This window comes from Penicillium griseofulvum (genome assembly GCF_001561935.1).
Source record: "Penicillium griseofulvum strain PG3 chromosome Unknown contig_84, whole genome shotgun sequence".
In the NCBI taxonomy this organism is placed as follows: Eukaryota; Fungi; Ascomycota; class Eurotiomycetes; order Eurotiales; family Aspergillaceae; genus Penicillium; species Penicillium griseofulvum.
The window spans coordinates 363032-383891 of NW_024467475.1; the positions used below are offsets into that span (position 1 = coordinate 363032).

At 50.2% G+C, this 20860-nt stretch overlaps 3 protein-coding genes across 3 annotated transcripts; 1 reads left to right on the forward strand and 2 right to left on the reverse strand.

The window, feature by feature from the left end:
- Window positions 1-216: 216 nt before the first annotated feature.
- PGRI_046950 (Cytochrome P450) lies at window positions 217-1804 on the reverse strand (the record flags this gene model as incomplete). The annotated part of the gene is made up of 7 exons (XM_040792408.1): window positions 217-288; window positions 355-844; window positions 903-1060; window positions 1112-1340; window positions 1395-1516; window positions 1566-1747; window positions 1798-1804. 7 exons carry the CDS (start codon window positions 1802-1804, stop codon window positions 217-219), a joined length of 1260 nt encoding a protein of 419 aa, XP_040644375.1.
- Window positions 1805-2483: 679 nt separating this feature from the next.
- On the reverse strand, window positions 2484-3606 carry PGRI_046960 (Oxoglutarate/iron-dependent dioxygenase; the record flags this gene model as incomplete). The annotated part of the gene is made up of 4 exons (XM_040792409.1): window positions 2484-2800; window positions 2851-3178; window positions 3236-3397; window positions 3448-3606. The coding sequence occupies 4 exons, from the start codon at window positions 3604-3606 to the stop codon at window positions 2484-2486; spliced, it is 966 nt and encodes a 321-aa protein (XP_040644376.1).
- A 462-nt stretch (window positions 3607-4068) lies between these two features.
- Window positions 4069-20611, forward strand: PGRI_046970 (non-ribosomal peptide synthetase; the record flags this gene model as incomplete). Its single annotated transcript, XM_040792410.1, has 5 exons — window positions 4069-4664; window positions 4729-16583; window positions 16655-17749; window positions 17817-18825; window positions 18904-20611. The coding sequence occupies 5 exons, from the start codon at window positions 4069-4071 to the stop codon at window positions 20609-20611; spliced, it is 16263 nt and encodes a 5420-aa protein (XP_040644377.1).
- Between the last annotated feature and the right edge of the window lie 249 nt (window positions 20612-20860).

A 20860-nucleotide genomic window follows, 5' to 3' on the forward strand; every position in this document is an offset into this window, starting at 1 on the left:
TACTTACAAACATTTTTCAGATTTCAGCTCAGCCGCAGTAATCCACTTTGGTGCATAATTTAAATAAAAATGGTCAGACATGGAATTTTATCTAAGTTAGCGTTGAATTTCTAAAACGGCTATTTGGTAAAATATCGTGTATGGCATTTTCGTTATGGACCCTCTAGTCCAATGTCTCTCCACTGTCTTTTCTACCCTTTATCTGGGGTTGTCGGATTAGAGTTGTCGTGTCACCATCACTAGGGACGATTGTGAGTTCCCCTCTTTGATATCGAAATTGCGTAGGAGCTGTTTTTAGAAAGGAGTATTAGCAGAGCTCCGCAGAGATATTATCAGGCTTCATAGCACACTTACAGTAACCAAAGCCTTATAGAGGACCAAGACACCTATGTGTCGCCCGGGACACTTGCGATAGCCGAATCCCCAGTGCGCATCATATGCATTCCACACTCGCAACTGCTCCTCCGACGCCTCAAGCCACCGCTCGGGAACAAACTCTTCGGAATTGTCACCGTAGAGCCGAGGATGAGTGGAGATAGTGAAGGGACTGGTAGCCACCGCAGTACCCGGAGGGACGTTCCAGTCTAGAAGACGCAGTGGCCTGTCTGGTGAGCAGCGCCATCTAGGAGAGGCCGTCGCTGTAATACGCATGGCCTCCCGGACACAAGAATCAACAAAGGGGAGTGCGCAACATTCTGTGTAGGTGGGAGACGGCGTGGAAAGTGTCTGCTGGGAAAATGCGTTATCGATTTCGTTCTGAGCTCGCTGAACTGCCTTGGGATGTTTGGCCATCGTGGTCACCAGATGGCTAAGTGTGGTGGCGAGAGCATAGGGACCACCAAGTCTGTGCAAATAGATTTAGTGCGCATAAAAAGAGGATTGTTTGGTTTGGGACAACTCACACGTCAGAAACTAGCTGGTCCTCGATATCCGATAGGGGAATGCCCTCTCCTGCCGCGGATTTGGCTGCAAGCCATTGATCCAACATGGAGTGTTCCCAGCGTGGCTTTGTCTGCGTTGCGGAGGATTTCATGCGCCTTTGAGTGATATCATGCACTTCCTAGACGAGGCTCAGAACTGCTAGTCATAATAAAATAAAAGAGGCACCTACGTTAGTCCACATGCCCATGCCCGTTGGGTCATCGCGGCCACTGACAAACAAACGGCGCCCCAGAGAGGTATGGCCTGCTAGCCAAGCAATGGGACGATATCGACTGAGTGTCCAGTACCGAAAGATACGATAACTGCTTTGCAACATATTGCGCACATCGGACTTGTGGTCTAAGAAGCCAAAGCTCTCCCCCACGCTCATTGGAACATAGACATCAAATGAAAAATATCTGGACCCAGTCAGTTCCCAGTCCAGCATTTCATGCCAGATACAGGACACTTACTTGACCCAGGTACTCCAGTCTATGGAGGGGTTTTTGTGGCTTTCCTCGTTAAGAATGGAAACCCACTTGATGAGATTTTCATCCACTAGACCCTCAAACAACTGCACCCGCGATACCGAAAACTGTATTTATTAGTGACTGGGTTCGGGGGAACAACAAGGCGCGACTCACTGCCTGTCCAAACTGCCGTTTGGCTGCTGCATATTCAAGATAGCCAGCCTTGTTGGTGGCTGCACCCGGACAAGTAAAGTCTTGCGGATAGTCTGTCTTATCACTCTGACGATGGTATACTACCGGAATTAGATCCAAATCATTGAATGTCAGATGGTTAGGACCACAGCGAACGATCGGACCTGTTTATCAATTAGACGATGTAAAGCAGGATCAGATGTGACCGTATTACGAACCATATTTGCGGTGTAGATCTTGATACCAAGTCTTTTCCCGCCCTGTCCACACGGCGTAAAAATGCTGGAAACTGGACGCAGCGACTAGCTTCGGCCCCGGAAATCCTGACAATGGATGGAAGTACACTCGTCGCAATAGGAAACCAATGATCCCAGCCAAGCAAAATAGCAGGATCCTACAACAGATCTCAGGCCAGTTCATGATGTATTTGGAATGGGACAACTGCTAAGGTGAGCTTTTAGATGAATGAAGCAGGTCTGAAAACCCATCGTTTAAACTACTTGCGCCCATTGAGATCGCCTACCAGGATTATGGTCAAGTACCCCCAAATTTCTCAAATTCACTACGTACATCTAAACCCTGCAGATGATGGAGGGGTCGTGCTGCGATCTGTACATATTTGGCGCCAAGTAAAGGTGTTAGCCGGATCCCCGTCGGATATAGCCCGCCATCAGCTCGCCAAGCATCCTGCAGAGAACCCCACTGTCTGTGATGAAACTGCATACAATACACCTATCGCGAAGTTTTACTTACAACATAGATTGGGCGCGCTTACATTGTGTAGAGTTCTAGCTGAGTGAGATTGGGATTGATCCAATAGAAAGTTCACACATATATCACTCTATATATATTGGGAGATATTTCCTGGGCCTAGAATGGCGAATGCATGCAGCTAAACTTTTAGGCGTAGGTGCCCTCGATACGCATGTGCTGAAACTCGTTGGCTGTCAGGAACTTTTGCACTGGTTTGCTGTTGTTCAGCGAATCCAGCAGAGGACGAAGAAGGGCTTCACGATCAGGCTTTGCGAAATACGCAATCGAGAAGCGTTCTGGAACCGTATTACCCTGGTTCTCACTCTTTGCCAGGTGCACTCGGTGTCGGGCACTATGCAGGCCTGTCCACATCTGGAGACAATCACCTACATTGACAATGCACTCATGGGGGCCAGCATTGTCGGCTGGAACAAAGACCCCACTACCGGGGGGCTGTTCCATCTCTTGGACTCGGTTAGCTCGATATCCAAATTTGGAAGGTAGTACTGCTTACCTAGCCCCCCGACATTGTCTTGGAACAATAGAGTAATAGTGCCAAAGTCTGTATGCGCCGCAATGCGAGTGGCATTGGCAAAATCAGCCCGATCCACTTCGGGGTAGTGGGTGAGACGCAGCTCATTGGTCTGTGCGGAGTGGAGTTCACGTAGAGAGTGAATGGGCAATCCCAAGCCAATCGAAATAGCATCTAGGATAATCAACTCGGCCTCGTAACAGACGGAGAAGAATGAGCTCATTGTAGTTTGAAAACCATCGTGAACTCCTTCCGGGGGCCAAATGTTGGAGTATAGTGGATCCCGTTCCGATCCAATGTCGTAAGACTCCTGATAAAACTGGTTAACTATGGAAAGATAAAATACAACAGTCCGTCACAGGTATACCTTCATATCCCTAAGTAAGGGTTGTGTAGCCGAGGAGCGATAATTAGACACAATTGATATGTTCTCCAGACCAACAGGACTGAAACCCCGATGGGGATGAGCCGTAGGGGGATGAGGCGACTTCAGCTTCTGCTCCAATGGAAGATCGAAGAATTTGCGACTCTGGGAAGACGATGAGTATTTTCAGATGGAGCTTGAGGGAATGTTCGCACCATTTCAAAAGCCCGGTCGATGCTCTCTGGAGGAACACCATGATTGACTAACCGAACCCAACCCGACTTGCTGAACCCCGAAATCAACTCACGGCAGAATTGATCTCGCTCGTCGATGTTCTCGCTGTGGAATCGCGAAAAGTCAAGTTGGTCAAACATTGCTGAAAGAGATAGATGTTATAAGGAACTAGAAATTGCTGAAGTCCAAATGTCAGGCTTTTTCTAGTAGGTGCTAAGGAGGAAGCGACTTTTCGAGGTAATATTGCAGATTGATAGTTCTCTAAAGAGAAATACAAATGTAATGGTCAGATGTTGTGACACCCGATTCAGTATGTGGATCATAATACTAAAGCGGGCCCTCAGGGTCCCGGCCCCGGGGGGGCCATGCGGACGACAAGGATGAGACATGAAACATCAGCGTAATGGCCATTTCTGACTGTATTACTCTAAACCGGTCTTGTATACGCATGCATTACCGCGCACTATCGAATGGACTCCACAAGGTGGGGGGATCATTGCTAGTCATCGCTGATAACGAGAGATCAGAGAGCATTTTAGAATTAAGAACCCTGACAACCTTTTTCTACAGTTCCGCCAGAAGCATCTTGGTAACCCATCAAAATGGTTGCGACAAACATGAACGAGGAGAGCGGGCTATCAATGCCAGATGCACCTGATGCTGGATCACCTTCATCACAAGAACTCGATGAAATATGGGCAAAAAATACTGTTGTCCCAGAATCCATCACAGGTTGTGTTCATGATTTGATTACTGAGGTAGCGCAAAGACAACCAGATGCCCTCGCTGTTTGCGCGTGGGATGGAGATTTTACCTATGCTCAACTATCCACCTTGAGCGATCATGTTGCTCATTATCTCTGTGAGATGGGCAATCCACCGAGATCTTCGGTTACTATTCTTTTCCCCAAGTCACGATGGACCTGTGTCGCTATGTTGGGTATCATCAAAGCCGGATGTGCAGCCATTGCCCTCGATTCCACTCATCCAGATGCGAGACTTCGATCTATTATCAAACATGCGCAGCCAAAAACAATGATCTGTGGTGTAGCTACTCGAGACAGAGTTTCTCGCTTGTGCGATTCATCCATCCTTCAGCTCGACGATAGTATGCTGGAAATTGCGGGCACCATACAACATCACAACCTTGATTTGCCCATGGTTTCACCAGAAGACACAGTCTATATATCCTTCACCTCGTAAGAGATCCATTACCCAGTTCCCCCGGTGAATAAGAGTACTAACTCTAGTCCTTCAAAATAGTGGAACTACTGGCGAGCCCAAAGGAGCGTGTATTAGCCATAGCAACGTGAGAAGTGCTGTATATCACCAGGGTACAGCTCTTGGCTTCCATCCTAAGTCGCGAGTGTTTGACTTTGCACCTTACTCCTTTGATGTAGCCTGGAGTAATGTTCTTCATACGCTTTGCGCAGGTGGCTGTCTGTGCGTTGCCAACGAGCAAGATATGGTGAACAACCTATCAGCCGTGATCACGGCCTTTGCAGCTAATCTAATCAATGTCACCCCCACTGTTCTGCGAACGATTAGTCCGATCCCACCAACACTTCAAACGGTTCTTTTGAGTGGAGAAATGCCGTATCGAGAAAATGTGACTCAATGGGCTGACCGTGTTCGTCTGCTCAATACATACGGTCCCACTGAGTGTACCTGGAAATGTACCTTCTCGCGGCTAAACCGCTGCGATGAAGACCGGCCGGATATTGGCAGAGGGGTGGGGTTTTGCCTCTGGATCGTCAATCCCAACGATAGCAGCCAGCTCGTTTCTCCTGGTACACCGGGAGAACTGTACCTCGAGGGACCTATGGTTGGCCAAGGGTATCTTTTCAATCAAGAAAAGACCAGTGAAGCGTTCATTGACAACCCACCATGGCTTTTGTCTGGGAGTCCTGGTGTCCCAGGACGGCAAGGTCGCCTATACAGGACTGGAGACCTAGTCAAGACACGCTCGGATGGAAACATCCTGTTTCTAGGGCGGAAAGATGTCTCTCAATTAAAGATTAGAGGTCAAAGGATTGAAATTGGTGATGTAGAGCACCATGCGCGTGCATGCATGAATGATGCACTGACGATTATTGCCGATATCGTGCTTCCCCAGGGAAGCGACACTCCACTGCTTGCATTATTCGTGCATACCAAGGACCAGGACCATGAGGCAGTCAGGATCGTGATGAACAATCTTGTGCATGACCTAGATGGAGTGTTGCCAGCATTCATGCTCCCCAGCATCTATCTCCCCATTGAAGAGATACCGGTAGCCGCCACAGGCAAAGTAAACCGGCGACAACTGCGAGACATAGGAGGTAGTTTGTCTTTAGAGGAGCTTCTACAGTTACAGTCAGCCATCCTACCGGTACAAGAATACCGTGACCCGTCAACTGTGAGGGAGGAGCAGCTGCGTGAGCTCTGGGCGGACGTATTAAACATACCGTCGACTAGAATTAGCACCGCAGATAGTTTCCTCCGCTTAGGCGGGGACTCAGTTGCAGCCATGCTGTTGGTCGCAGCAGCACGGAAGGCCAATTTATCCGTCACAGTTGCAGATGTGTTCAAGAGTCCAGTGCTGAGCGATCTTGCCCTCATTATCAAGGAAAATTCCACCTTTTCTGAGGTAGAAGGAATTACCCCATTTTCTTTGATGGGCCCTTCTTCAGATATTCAAAGGATGCGTGAGGAGGCCGCCGGGCACTGCAATATCGAGGTGACTCAAGTTGAAGATATATATCCATGTACTGCACTCCAACAGGGAATGCTATCTATCACAGCTCGAAGCGAGACAAACAACGTTGCACGCACCCTATTTGAGCTTCCTAGCCGAACGAATCTCCCCCAGTTTGAAAAGGCGTGGCTATGTACTGTTCAGAAAGCATCAATCCTGCGAACACGGGTCATTGACCTGACCAGCAACGGTCTGGTCCAAGTTGTTGTCGACTCCCCCATCATGTTGAAACAATACGAGAATGTCACCGACTTCGTCAAATCCTCCGTTCAAATGGGATTGGGGGTCCCTTTGTGTCGTGCTGGCCTGATTTCTGGAGCGTCCCCCAGTCTTATCATGGAAATACACCATTCACTCTTCGACGGTTGGTCCACAAAGTTGATATTGGATGCCATCGAAGCCGAATACAATGGGAAGGTCACCCCCTCAGAAATTCTGCCCTTCCGATCATTTGTGAAATACACAAACGGGATAGAGAAAGAAGTGTCGTCTCTCTATTGGAAGACCTACCTGGAAGGGGGTTCTGAAACGAAGACTTACCCGTCTCCGGGATATCGGTCAGAGAAAAAGGTTGACTTGAATCACAACATCACTGAAATGTCATGGACACAATCGGGGACTACACCATCGTCAGTCGTAAGGGCTGCCTTGGCCCTGTTACTGGCCTCATATACCAATTCTAACGATGTCAGATACGGTGCCACGATCAGCGGGCGACAGGCCAACGTGCCCGGGATCGAACGAATTGCCGGGCCAACAATTGCGACCGTACCAGTACGTGCTAGATTTGACTGGAATCAAACAGTCGAGAGCTGGCTTGAACAGGTTCAATCACAGGCAGTGGAGGCCACTGAGCACGAGCAGCTAGGGCTGCAGCAAATTGCTGGATTGATTGAGGAAGCCAACCTTTTCCAACTGCTTCTAGTGATCCAGCCGGCTCAGCAAAAAGGCAGCCACGAGGTCGACGGTCTCTTCAGCAGGGCGAGTAGTGTTGTTGACAGCTCTGATCAGCCCGGCAGTTTGAAAATCGTCTGCAAGGATGGAGAAGCCGACACCGTGGGCATGTACAACCCGTATGCGATGATGATTATCTGCCAATTGCACGAGTCCGGAGTTGAACTGAAGGTCAACTTTGATTCTGGAGCCATTTCAGCCAAACAGGTTGAGCGAATGATGGTACAATTCGAACATGTGCTGCGACAGCTATGCTTGGATGAGTGTACTCATATGAGGCTACGAGATATAAGTGTTATCACCAAGGACGACTTGGCTGACATTTGGACATGGAACGCAGCGCAGCTGGAGCCCAAGTTTGAATCTATCACCGATGGCCTTCATCGGCGAAGCGAAGCGAAGCCAGAGGCAGTCTTGATATCCGCGTGGGACCAGCAGCTAACAGCCCAACAGGTGCAGCTCTGGTCTGTGACGCTGGCTGGTCGCCTTATCGACGAAGGTGTAACTCCTGGGTCTATCGTTATTCTGGCCTTTGAGAAAAGTGCGTGGCAGGCAGTGATGATGCTTGCCGCCCTCCGAGTTGGTGCAATTGTTCTGCCGATGTCTGTACCTGTCTCCAAAACTCGAGCCCTGCAGATTGTTGAGAGCTTGAAGCCACAGATTGCCGTTACTTCCATGTCGTCCGATTCATCTCCATTCCACGAGTTGGTGCCGGTCCTCGGTATCGCCGATATCATCGCCCCGGATTGGAAAGGCTGCGATGTTGCTGTCAAATATTCACCTTATTGCCACCAGCCCAGTGATCCCGCTCTTCTCCTGTTTACTTCAGGGTCTACAGGAATACCAAAGGCCATTGCGTGGAGTCACAGTGCCTTATCAACTAACGTTCAAGCCGCACTCGTGGCATTTGGGTTAGACGATACGAGTCGAGTCTTCCAGTTTGCTGGTTACGATTTTGATGTGAGCACAGTTGAGACTCTCGCCACCTTGCTTGCTGGAGCCTGTTTGTGTATCCCGTCGGAGACGGACCGAAAAAATCAATTGACGGACGCAATCAACGGTTACAACGCCAATTGGATGTGTTTGACCCCATCTGTGTCAGAGACCATGAGACCGAGTGATCTGCCATCTATAAAAACCGTGGTATTTGCGGGCGAGAAGCTTGAGTACAAGACTGCTACTCGATGGCTAGATACACAAAAGACTGTTCATAACTGGTACGGGCCAGCGGAAGCCTCGGTGGCTACTTCGTGCCTTGTGGATTATGACAGTTGGCGCCCAGGTATGATCGGGCAAGGTCGCGCCGGTTTAGCGTGGCTTGTGGATCCGAAAGACCCAAACCTACTGGCTCCAGTGGGAGCAGTGGCCGAGTTGTGTATGGAGGGCTCCATGCTAGCTCAATATGCTGGAGCCAATGGCGCTGCGTTGAACAAAGAGAGTTTTATTTCCCCATCGTGGCTGCAAGATGGACATTGGAAGACCCCTGGTCGACCAGGTCCAGTCTATCGTACTGGGGATCTGGTTGCCTATGACTCGGATGGTTGTATCATCTACCTTGGCCGCCTCCATGATTCCCAGCGAAAGATCCGAGGGCAGCGAATTGATCTAGGAGAGATAGAGCGGTGCATCAAAGGATTCTTGACAGGCCTAGTGGACACAATGCTTGTCGCAGAGATATTCTCCCCCGCTTGCGGTGATAACGATATTCTGGCCCTCTTCGTTAGTCCCGCTGATGAGGCTGACCGCGCAGATCCCAAAGCATATATGCAAAATACGTGGCCGATCGATGCCCTGGAGAACCATCTTGCCAGCATTCTGCCGTCTTATATGATTCCCAGGGTCTACATACCACTCAGTGAACTTCCTATCGGTCCGACAGGAAAGACAGATAGACGACGATTGCGCGAGATTGGAGGTTCCCTCACGTTGGCGCAACTAGCAGAAATGCAACCGACCCGAAAGCAAACCAGAAAGGCGGCCACAGAAAACGAGAAGATATTGCAGCAAATGTGGGCTCATGTGCTGGGAGTAGAGCCAGATGTCATCTATGCGACCGACCACTTCCTTCGCTTGGGAGGCGACTCTATCAGCGCTATGCGCCTTGTTGGAATTGCCCAGACCCAGGGCCTTTCCCTCACTGTTGCTGATGTATTCGATTTCCCGGAGCTAGAAAATATGGCTGAGAAAATGGTTCACGGTGAAAGTCATGTTGATATGCAAGATATTCCCCCGTTCTCCCTTTTACCCCTGGGAGTGGACGAGTCACACTGCCGAGCATATGTTTCTCAAATCTGTTCCGTGTCGCATGATCAAGTTCTTGATGTCTACCCCTGTACAGCACTTCAAGAGGGATTACTGGCGCTTGGAGCCAGAAGACAGGGGCAATATGTATCTCGCAGTGTATTGCCGCTTCAAAGCGATATTAATCCAGACCGACTCGAAAATGCCTGGAAAAAGACAATCGCCAAATTGTCTATTATGCGGACACGAATCGTCGATCTCCCCGGTAAAGGTCTTGTGCAGGTTGTCCTTGATGACATACCCTGGAGATTTGGTCAAAACATCCAGCAGTACTTGCATGAAGATGAATTGGAGCCGATGGGTCTAGGAACCCAGCTCTGTCGTGCCGCTATTATCGACCGCACGTTTATCTTCACGATTTCGCACTGCTTATACGATGGTAGCTCACTGCCCATGATTCTCGAAGAACTCCAGGCACAGTATTATGATCAGCCAGGAAGGACAGTTACTGGAGTGGAGCATTTCATTCGCCATTTGAGCCAGATCAGTACCCAGGAATCGGACGATTTCTGGAAGGCCCAGCTGTCTCGCGCTGAGTTCCGTTCGTTCCCCGTCCTTCCATCCACAACATATGAGCCACAAGCTAGTGACTTCATGGAGCATCCGATTTCTCTGGACTGGCCATCCAAGGGAGCAACCCCATCCACAATCCTTCGTGCAGCGTGGGCGATCCTCGCGTCACAGTATGTGGCTTCCAACGATGTCATCTTCGGAGTGACAGTGAGTGGACGGCAGGCAAATATAAAGGGCATGGAGAACTGCGTAGCACCAACTATTGCAACGATCCCAATTGCTGTATCAATTGATTGGGAAAATACAGTCGAGACATTCCTCCAAAGTCTTCAAAGACAGGGACTGGATATCATGCCCTATGAGCAATACGGCTTGCCAAACATTCAACGGGCCAACGGAGACCGTAATTCCGGGTTGTTCCAGACATTGCTAGTGGTCCAGCCAATAGCTACAGGGAACAGCCTGCATGAGGATAGCCATTTGTTCAAGGCACGCAGCTTTGCCTCAAGTTTGAGCACCCTGGGCATTGATCCTTTCAATGTCTATGGCCTGATGGTCATCTGCCAACTTACAACCTCGGGGGTTAACATTCAAATGAGCTTTGACCCAAAGATTATCGACAAGCGGCAAATTGAACGGATTGTCTATCAGCTGGTGACAGTCATTCGCCAGTTATGTACAAAGTCCCCCGACAGGATCACACTGGATACCATCCAGACAGCTAGCGAGCTTGACCTGGAGCGCTTTTGGGGCCAAAATGCAGAACTACCCCCAAACCCAACCGTGTTTGTACATGACAAGATCACTCTATGTGCGAAAGCGAGCCCCGAGGCTATTGCCATTGATGCATGGGACGGCCAGTTCACATACGGCGAGCTAGACCAACTCTCTACCGTTGTTGCACGCAAGTTAATTCAGCATCTGGGAGTTAAAAGAGGGTCGGTTGTGCCGTTGTGCTTTGTCAAGACTCGATACATGCCACTGGCTCAGGTTGCCGTCTGGAAAGCCGGTGCAGTAACCTTGCTACAATCAGCAGACATGCCAGAGGAGAGAATGAGGCGTACCTTCCAGCATCTTACCGTCGAAGTTGCTCTTGCTTCATCCGAGCGCTTGGCAACGGTTTCTAAGTACGCTCGCTGTATTACAATGGAGCAAATTCTGGAGAGCCCGTTGGAAGAAGATACCACGCCCCTACCAGTCCTTGAGATGGACGACCCAGCCTCGGTTCTGGTATCCTCTGGCAGCACCGGTGAACCAAAACATGTTCTTTGGAGCCACCGAGCTCTGGCCGCAAATGCAGAGGAGCCCGCCCGGCGTTTGTCGGTAACTTCCTCTTCTCGCATGTTCCAGTTCTCATCATATGATTTCGATGTCGCTACCCTGGAAACAATAATTGGACTGACTCACACGGCTTGTCTCTGTATTCCGTCGGAAGCCCAACGCCTCGATGGTATCGCGGTTGCAATTAATCATTTCAGGGCGAACTGGGCCTTTATCACTCCATCCACCGCCCGGTTGCTCCGTCCACAAGACGTCCCGGGGCTTTCCACTATTGTGATGGGGGGTGAAAACATGTTGCAGGATGACGTCGAAAGGTGGAAAGGTCACTGTGCTGTCCGCAATTGGTACGGCCCTGCCGAATTCCCTGCAGTTACCGTCTACCCGGCCGACGAGCCCAATTGGTTTAGCAGTGTAATTGCACACATTGACTTGTTCCGCTGCTGGCTCGTAGATCCGCAAAACCGCCACAGACTTGTTCCATTCGGTGCGATCGGCGAGATCGTGGTACAAGGGCCTGCACTCGCTAGTGGCTATGTCAGAAATGAATCCCTTACAGATAAGCACTTCTACAAAAACCCCACATTCCTCTCTCGAGGTTTTGGGACTGCTCATCCAGGAAGGCAGGGCCGTGTCTATCGAACAGGGGATTTGGCCCGATATGATGCCAACGGCTATCTGGTGTTTGTAGGGCGAAAGGATGCCCAAATCAAAGTACTTGGTCAACTGGTGGTGCCCAAGGAGGTTGAGACACAAATCCAACAATGTCTCGATCGTCCAGGCCAGCGCACTGAAGTCATCGTCGATACCATATCGCCCCCAGGTGGAGGTGGAATGATACTCGTTGGGTTCATCGTCACCCAAGATGACATCGACCAATTAACAATTGGACTCAACCAGAAACTCCAGATGGTTCTTCCTCGCTATGCTGTGCCTTCATGGTATATTGCGATTCCGAGTGTTCCTCTGACTACAAACGGGAAACGAGATCGGAGGCGGCTGCTTGAGATTGCTACGTCCTCCACTCCATCCAATCAAAGATCCACGGGACGGCTACCGGTCACGACCGCTGAAATTACGTTGGCGCGGCTGTGGGCTCTGACTCTAGGGATAGAGGCGGAGACAATCTCGGCTACCGACAGTTTCCTGCAGGTCGGCAACTCCATTGATGCCATGCGATTGGTGGGTACCGCACATCAACACGGCCTGTTGCTCACTGTTGCCGGGGTGATGGAGTTCCCTATCCTAGAGGAAATGGCCAGGCTACTGCAGAACCTCAAGGATGCACCAGATGACAGCATTGAGCCTTTTACGCTGTTGGCACCTGGCCGAGACGAGAAGCTTGCACGTCACCAGGCGGCATCAGCTTGTAATGTCAATGAGGCCGACATTGAAGATGTATTTCCTTGCACGTCTCTCCAGACAGGTCTGCTAGCTTTGACAATCAAGTCCCGGGGGGACTACACCGGTCGCAATGTGCAGGAGCTAGACCCTTCGACAGATGTCCACCGCTTCCAACTCGCCTGGGAAGAGCTAGTGCGCACCGTGCCTATCCTCCGCACACGAATCGTCGATATTCCTGGTCAGGGATTTGTTCAAGTCGTGATCCGAGAGGAAACTGCCTGGAGCAAGGCCGGGAGCGTGGAGGAATACCTGAACCAGGATCGTCAGCATCCAATGGGGTTGGGAACCCCTCTCATGCGTTGTGGGTTGTTTTCATGCAAGTCGACCAATGAACCAACTAGTGCTTCCAGCCCAACGCCCTGGTACTTTGCATTGACTATGCACCATTCGATATATGATGGGCCGAGTTCAGCCATGATAATGGGCACGCTGAAGAGTCTTTACTATGGGGAAACACCTCTTCGACTATGTCCCTTCCAGACCTTCGTCAAGTACGTCTGCAGTCAAAATGAGGAAGCCGGGGTCAAGTTTTGGAAAACACAATTTGAAAGCTGCGAAGCTTCGCAATTTCCACTACTGCCCTCGGCTAGTTACCAGCCAAGAACAGATTCCACCTACACTGTTGTAGTCGACAACGTTAAATGGCGAACGGATGGGTTCACTCCTTCTACCATCATCCGTGGAGCATTCAGCCTCGTATGTGGCCAATATGCAATCTCATCTGACGTGGTATTCGGCACAGTTGTCATGGGCCGCAAAGCCCCCATTCAGGGCACAGAGAGGATTGCAGGTCCGACCATTGCCACAGTTCCTGTGCGTGTGCAGATCAAAAGTGATGCCACTATTTCACAATTTCTTCAATCCATTCAGGATCAAGAGCGAGATATGGTGGCTCATGAGCAAACAGGATTGTCGAATATCCGGCAAGTCAGCACGCAGGCAGAAGAGGCATGTCGCTTCCAGACTTTGCTCGTCATCCAACCACCCGAGCAGGCTATGGACGATACTGGGTTATTTGTCTTACAGTCTGCTGAACAGGAAGAGGCCACCCGATACCATAGTTTCAGCTCTTATGCGCTATCAGTAGTGTGTAACCTAGAGCCAGGTAAGCTGAAGGTCGAATTCTGCTATGACTCGGCCATTGTTCAGTCAGAAACCATTCAAACCATGGCAGCGCACCTGGATCGGGCCCTTCAAAGCATGTGTACACAGGAAAAATCACACACTACGGTGGGAGATATAAACATGATGACACAGACTCATCTGAACGCCATCTGGGCCTGGAATAAAGAGGTGCCTGCCGCTATAGATCAATGTATGCATGATCTGATCAAAAGGGTTGTGCAACGTCAGCCCAGCACGGTGGCCATTTCTGCGTGGGATGGCAGTTTAACATATGCTGAGTTAGATCGGCTGTCAACTAGGCTTGCAACTTACCTAGTTGGCATGGGGGTGAAAAGAAACATGATTGTGCCGCTTTGCTTTGAGAAAAGCTTGTACGCCATGCTCGCCGTCCTCGGTGTTATGAAAGCCGGCGGCGCGAGTCTTCTCCTGGATCCATTACTACCAGATTCTCGTCTTGATGGTATATTGCAACAGATAAATCCCACTGTGATTTTGTCATCAATCACCCAGCAACAGCGCTGTGGTAGATGGGTGTCTCACCCAGTTGTCTTGGGGAAGGGATCCGCTTGTTTTGACGGCGAGGTCAACGGGACCACCGAAAGTCACAATCTGCCGATTGTATCTCCAGATGATCTTCTATACACCGTGTTTACAAGTGGTAGCACCGGAACCCCTAAAGGATGCCTCATGCACCATCAACAATTTACCAGTGCAGTCATCCACCAGCAAGCCACCCTTGAAATGAACCCAACGACACGCTTATACGATTTCTCCTCATACTCTTTTGATGCAGTATACTGGTGCCTCTTCCATGTATGGAATGCCGGAGGCACGCTATGTATCCCTAGTGAGGAAGAGCGGAAAAGCGATCTGACCGAGAGCGTGCGCCGATTTGAGACCACGCACATTTTCTTAACTCCCTCCACTGCACGGTGGATAGATCCGCAACGTACTCCTACCCTGCGATATCTTTTCCTCGGGGGTGAAGCCGTCTTGCCAGAGGATCTCGCTCGATGGTCTCCACATGTCAACACATTTGAGGTATATGGACCTTCGGAATGCTCTGCCATTACCCTCTATCATCGAGTTCCCAAGACAACAACCCCTGCCGTGCACTCTATCGGCAAAGGTATCGGAGTTTTAACCTGGGTAGTGGACCCACAAAACCAAGACCGACTAGCACCTCTCGGAACGGTAGGTGAGCTGTATCTCGAGGGACCTCTAGTGGGACAGGGGTACTTCCAGAACGAAGAGAAAACAGCAGCTGCTTTTATTGAGAATCCATACTGGCTAGGTCTGGGATCCCCTGATGGAACAGTGCCGGGGCGGCGTGGTCGTATGTATAAGACTGGCGACCTTGTCAAATATCATCCACTCACTGGAAATCTCGCGTTCGTGGGCCGAAAGGACACACAAGTCAAGCTGCGAGGCCAACGCATCGAGCTAGCAGATGTTGAGCATCATGTCATGCAGTGTCTAATGGATCGATCTTCGTCGGGAGCTGCGCCGACGGCAGTGGCCGAGGTTATCAAGCCAATAGCCACAGGTCGGCCAATGCTCGCCGTTTTTATCGACTGCAATCAATCACAGTTGGCTGACTTATTGTCCTATCTCGAAGCTGAGTTGCCGGGCAGGGTTCCGTCCTACATGGTCCCTGCGGCGTACATTGCAACTCCATCTATGCCGATGTCAACGAGTGGCAAGACAGACCGACGCCAGTTGCGCGAGATGGGTTCCAGTTTGACTCTAGAACTCCTGGCACGCAGCGATGCCCCTACAACTACATTGGCCCCGAGCACTGCCTCCGAGTGCCACCTACAAACTTTATGGGTTGAAGTCCTCGGTATACCCGCCGAGAAAATTGGGATTGAAAGTAGCTTCGTTCGGCTGGGTGGTGACTCAATTTCGGCGATGCGGTTGGCTTCATTGGCCCGTATGCAAGGTCTGAGTTTGTCAGTTCATAGTATCCTCACAACGCCTCGGTTGTCAGATATGGCACAAGCAATGTCTGCCTTGGTTACGATAAAGCACAACGAGATGGAAGTGATTACCCCATTCTCTCTCCTAAAGCACCCCTCGGAACAAAAGATTATCTTGGATGACTTCGCAAGCCAATGCCACATTCAAGTCAGCCAAGTTGAAGATATATTCCCCTGTACTGGTGTTCAAAAGTCGCTCCTCTCCATGACCGCAAAACGCGCCAACTCTTATGTCGCTCGACTCTTGCTCAAACTGAGGAAGGATGTAGATGAGTCACGACTCATGGATGCCTGGGAAATTGTGAGCAGATCTTCTGCTCCCATCCTTCGTTCACGGATTGTCAACTCTTCAACGGAGGGGCTCGTGCAAGGCATTGTGGATGAACCGCTACACTGGGACGTTGCTCAACCATTGCAGCAATATCTCCAAAAATATCAAACCAGGCCCATGGGTCTGGGTACCCCGTTGACTCGGCTTGCCATTGCGGAAGATGAACGCAACCAGGAGCGTTATTGTCTGCTAACCCAGCATCATGCGATATATGATGGTTACTCTTTGAACCTTCTCGTCGACGAGGTATCGAAGGCTTATGATGGTGTCCTTCGTGATGATACCCCAGTGGCATCATTCCAAGCTTTCATCAAGCATGTAATGGAGGTCGATGGTGGGAAAGCAAAAGACTTCTGGGGTCGTGAATTTGCAGATTTCGAGGCAACACCCTTCCCTGCATTGCCTCATGAGGATTATCAGCCTAAAGCAGATAGCACAGTACGACGCAGTCTAGAGGAATTCCAGTGGCCACAGCGAGATGTCACTCCGTCAACCAGTATGTTATGTTGTTTGCTTTTATTACACTACTATCTTTCCTGGGAGTTACTGACGTATTTATGATCACAGTCATCCGTGCATCATGGGCCATCCTCGCCACGAGGTACATGGACTCGGACGATGTGGTCTTCGGCGCCATGGTTACTGGCCGGCAAGCTCCTATCCAGGGTTTGGACCGCATGGTTGCCCCTCTTATGAACGCCGTGCCAGTTCGAGTCAAACTTGACTTCCAACAATCGGTCGATAGTCTCCTCACTAATGTCCAGAAGCAGTCCATCGACATGATTGCCTACGAACAGACCGAGCTTCTCACAATTCGGCGCATTGACACAAACACCGATCGCGGGAGCCGATTCAATACTCTTCTCGTTGTTCAACCTGCAAGCCACAGTCAGTCTATCGATCATCCTAATGGCCCCTACGAGAATCCGAGGGAGCTAGTCTCTGCAACTCAGGACCTCGATGACTCCAATCCAAATGCCATCATGATCATATGCCAGCTTACGCAGACGAATGGTCTGCACCTTGAGTTCAGCTTTGATTCTAAGGTAGTGGATGCAGCACAGATGGAACGAATTGCCTCCCAATTTGAGCACGTCTTGCGTCAAGTATGTATGGCCACGACACAGCCTGTCGACCACATTCAGACTCTCAGTGGTGCCGATCTAGCAGAGCTATGGGACTGGAACTCTTCTGTCCCGCCGGCAATTGCTGAATGTGTGCACAGCCTATTTACTAGAACTGCTCAAAGCTATGGGCCCCAGCCCGCCATCTGCGCCTGGGACGGTCATTTGTCATATTCCGAGCTGGATCAACTTTCTAACCAGTTGGCCTCGCACTTGATAGCTTTTGGTGTTGGTCCTGGTACTGTTATCCCGCTTTGCTTTGAGAAGTCCATGTGGCACCCAGTGGCAGCTCTTGGAGTGATGAAGTCAGGTGCTGCGTGTCTCTCAATGGACTCGACTCAACCAGAATCCCGACTGCAGTCAATTGTCAGACAAGTCAATCCTCCGGTTGTCCTAGCCTCGGCCAGCACTGCCGGATTAGCAGGTCATCTATCTGATGCCGAGGTCATGGTTATTGACCAAGGTTACCTGGATTCAGTGGCTAAAAATATTCCCACCCAGCCTTTGCCCACAGTTGACCCATCCAATGTGCTATACGGTGCGTCTCTACATGATTTTCTTTTCCGTCCCTATAATGACTGTACTAACTTCTTACTCAATATCAGTGGTATTTACCAGCGGCTCCACGGGTACGCCGAAAGGCGTCGTGACTACTCATCAAAATTTTGCCTCTGCTGCGACACACCAGGCAGAGATGCTTCGTATTCAACCAGGCACACGCGTATTTGACTTTGTCTCATATAGCTTCGACGTCTCGTGGTCTAATACCCTTCAGACATTGATCTGCGGAGGTTGTCTTTGTATTCCTGGAGAGTCGGAACGTCGAAATGACATTGCGGGGGCCTTCAACCGCATGAACTGCAACTATTCCTACTTCACCCCCTCAGTGGTGCGATCCTTGACGCCATCGAGTATGCCTGGGCTCAAAACTTTGGCTATGGGGGGGGAGCCCATTCCCACCACCGAGATTGCTCGGTGGAAAGAGGCCGAAGCCATTATTGGGATCTACGGCCCAGCTGAGTGTGCACAAGCTCTCACGTTCACAATTCTCCAGCCTAATGGGCCCAACAATCATGTAGGGTACTCATATGGGGCCCGGACATGGCTGGTGCAACCGGGTTGTCCCGATCGTCTAGCCCCGATTGGCGCAGTGGGAGAGCTTCTCATTGAGGGTCCAACGGTCAGTCGAGGATATTTTAATGACTCTGACAAAACTGCCGCTGCGTATATTCAAAATCCATCATGGCTGTTGCAAGGCGCGCCTGGCTTCCCGGGCCGTCAGGCGACCCTCTACAAGACGGGTGATCTACTTCGATACAACTCTGATGGGTCGCTAGATTTCCTCGGCCGTAAGGATGGTATGGTCAAGCTTCGGGGCCAACGAATTGAGCTGGCCGAAGTAGAATACCATATCCGTGCTAATCTGCGCCACCCTGATCTAATTGATGGTCTTGCGGCAGAAATTATTACCCCTAATAACAGCAATCCCATTCTCGCCGTCTTTGTTGCCCTCTCATCCCTTGGAGAGGAGCGGTCCGAGGAGCACACTTTATCGACGCTGACACGCTTGATTGACGGTTTGGAGGACCGACTTTCCAACTGTCTACCGCAATAGTATGTATTCCTCAATTTCGACTTCACTTTTATAGGTCTGGATAAATGCGACAGCTATTAACCTTGCTTCTTTCCTAGCATGATTCCTGGCGCCTACATCCCCATCGACAAGATACCAATGACTACCACGGACAAAACAGATAGAAGAACTCTACGGCAGTTGGGAGCCGCTCAGAGTTTGGAGACGCTGGCAAAACTGCAGTCCCACGGGAAGCCCCGTCGCGCGCCGACCACCGTCATAGAACAGAAACTGCAAGTACTATGGTCGGAGGTTCTTGGAATGGATGCGAACATTATCACTGCCGACAGCAACTTCCTCAGAATTGGTGGAGAGTCCATCGCAGCTATGCGACTAGTGGCAGCGGCTCGAAATGAGAAGCTCTCGCTCACAGTCGCTGATATTTTCAGCGCACCACGGCTCTCTCAACTCGCTCTTTTAGTACAGGAAACGACTGTGGAGGACTCTCTGCCCTTGGTGCAACCATTCGCTTTGCTCGAGACGAAGGATCCGAAGGCCTTCCTCACTCAATCTGTTGATCCCCTCCTTGACCCTGGGGCTGGGACTGTTATTGACGTGCTTCCTTGCACCGACTTCCAAACCTGTGCCATTTTAGATGCTTTCCAAGACCCACCAAGCCGATTGCCGCATTGGATCTTTGATCTTCCAGAAAATGTCGACTTCGCAAGGTTGGAGTGGTCTTGCCGCAAGCTAGTCAACCATTATGACATCCTTCGTACTGTGTTCATTCATACGGGGGGTCGATTCTGGCAGGTTTTGCTCCAACACTTGAATCCGGCATATGACAACTTCCAGTCAGATCATGATGACGATATTACAGCCTTTGTTGATTCCATTTGTGAGCTGGATCGAAAAAGGATTCGATCCTTTGGCTCTTCCTTCATTCGATTCATGGCAGTACGCAGTCACTATGGGCAGCACCGATTAATTTTCCGAATCTCACATGCCCAATTTGATGGCTTTAGCTGGGATACAGTCCTGCGCAGCCTCTCTTCGCTCTATTGTGGCGACACTATCCCTGACCAACCGAAGTTTGCCCAATACATCACCTATAGGGAGAACATGAAGGCAGACGCATTTGCCTATTGGACCACGCGCCTCAAGCTCGCTCCAACCCCCGACTGGAGTAGTGTAGATTGCTCTAACTCGAACTGTGTCTACACTACCATGGACCGGCTGACGATGAAGGCGACGATTCCAATGCCTGAAGGCCGATTGTCTGAGGGCATGTCGCCTGCAACTTTATTCCATGCCGCTTGTGCTATTGTCTTATCCCGCCAGTACCAACAAGCCCATGTTGTTTTTGGTCGACTAGTCACTGGTCGGTCGATGCTACCTAGCAGCCTGCAAAATGTGGTCGGTCCATCTATGACCGAAATCCCTATCAGCGTGCACATTGATGAGAATGCAACTCTTTCAACTATTGCATTGCAATTACAGCGTCAGCTCATTGAGGATTCTCGATACGAAACTGCCGGAATGGAAGAAATTATCCGGAACTGCACTGACTGGCCTGATGACACAAAAGACTTTGGCTGGAGAACCTCTTTCCAGCAAGAAGATGAGCGTAACTTCACTTTCCTTGGGGCAGAAAGTCGGATATCCTTCTACGAACCGGATCTGCTGCCTCGAAACAGACCAGAAATATATGCTACCCCACGGGATGGGAAGCTGGATCTTGAATTCGAGGGCAATCGCCAATTGATCAGTGAGGCGGATGTTCAACGCTTTATCCACGGTCTAAAAACAGTTTTGAGTAACGTTTGATGTGTGATTTGAGGGCGGCCTTTTTAAGTATATATATTTTGAATTTCAATGTTATCATTTCCAGAAGGTTCCTAGCACTATAGTAAACGCACTAAGTTTGACATTTTTCCAAGGTCAGAAATATATTTCTAGGTATAATATATCGCACTCTATATTCATTTGGGTAATTTCCCGTTGAGGGCTACTAGGGGCTCGTGCGCCTAACAGAGCCGCATGCCGCAACTCCTTTCTTCCACACATTATTCTCCT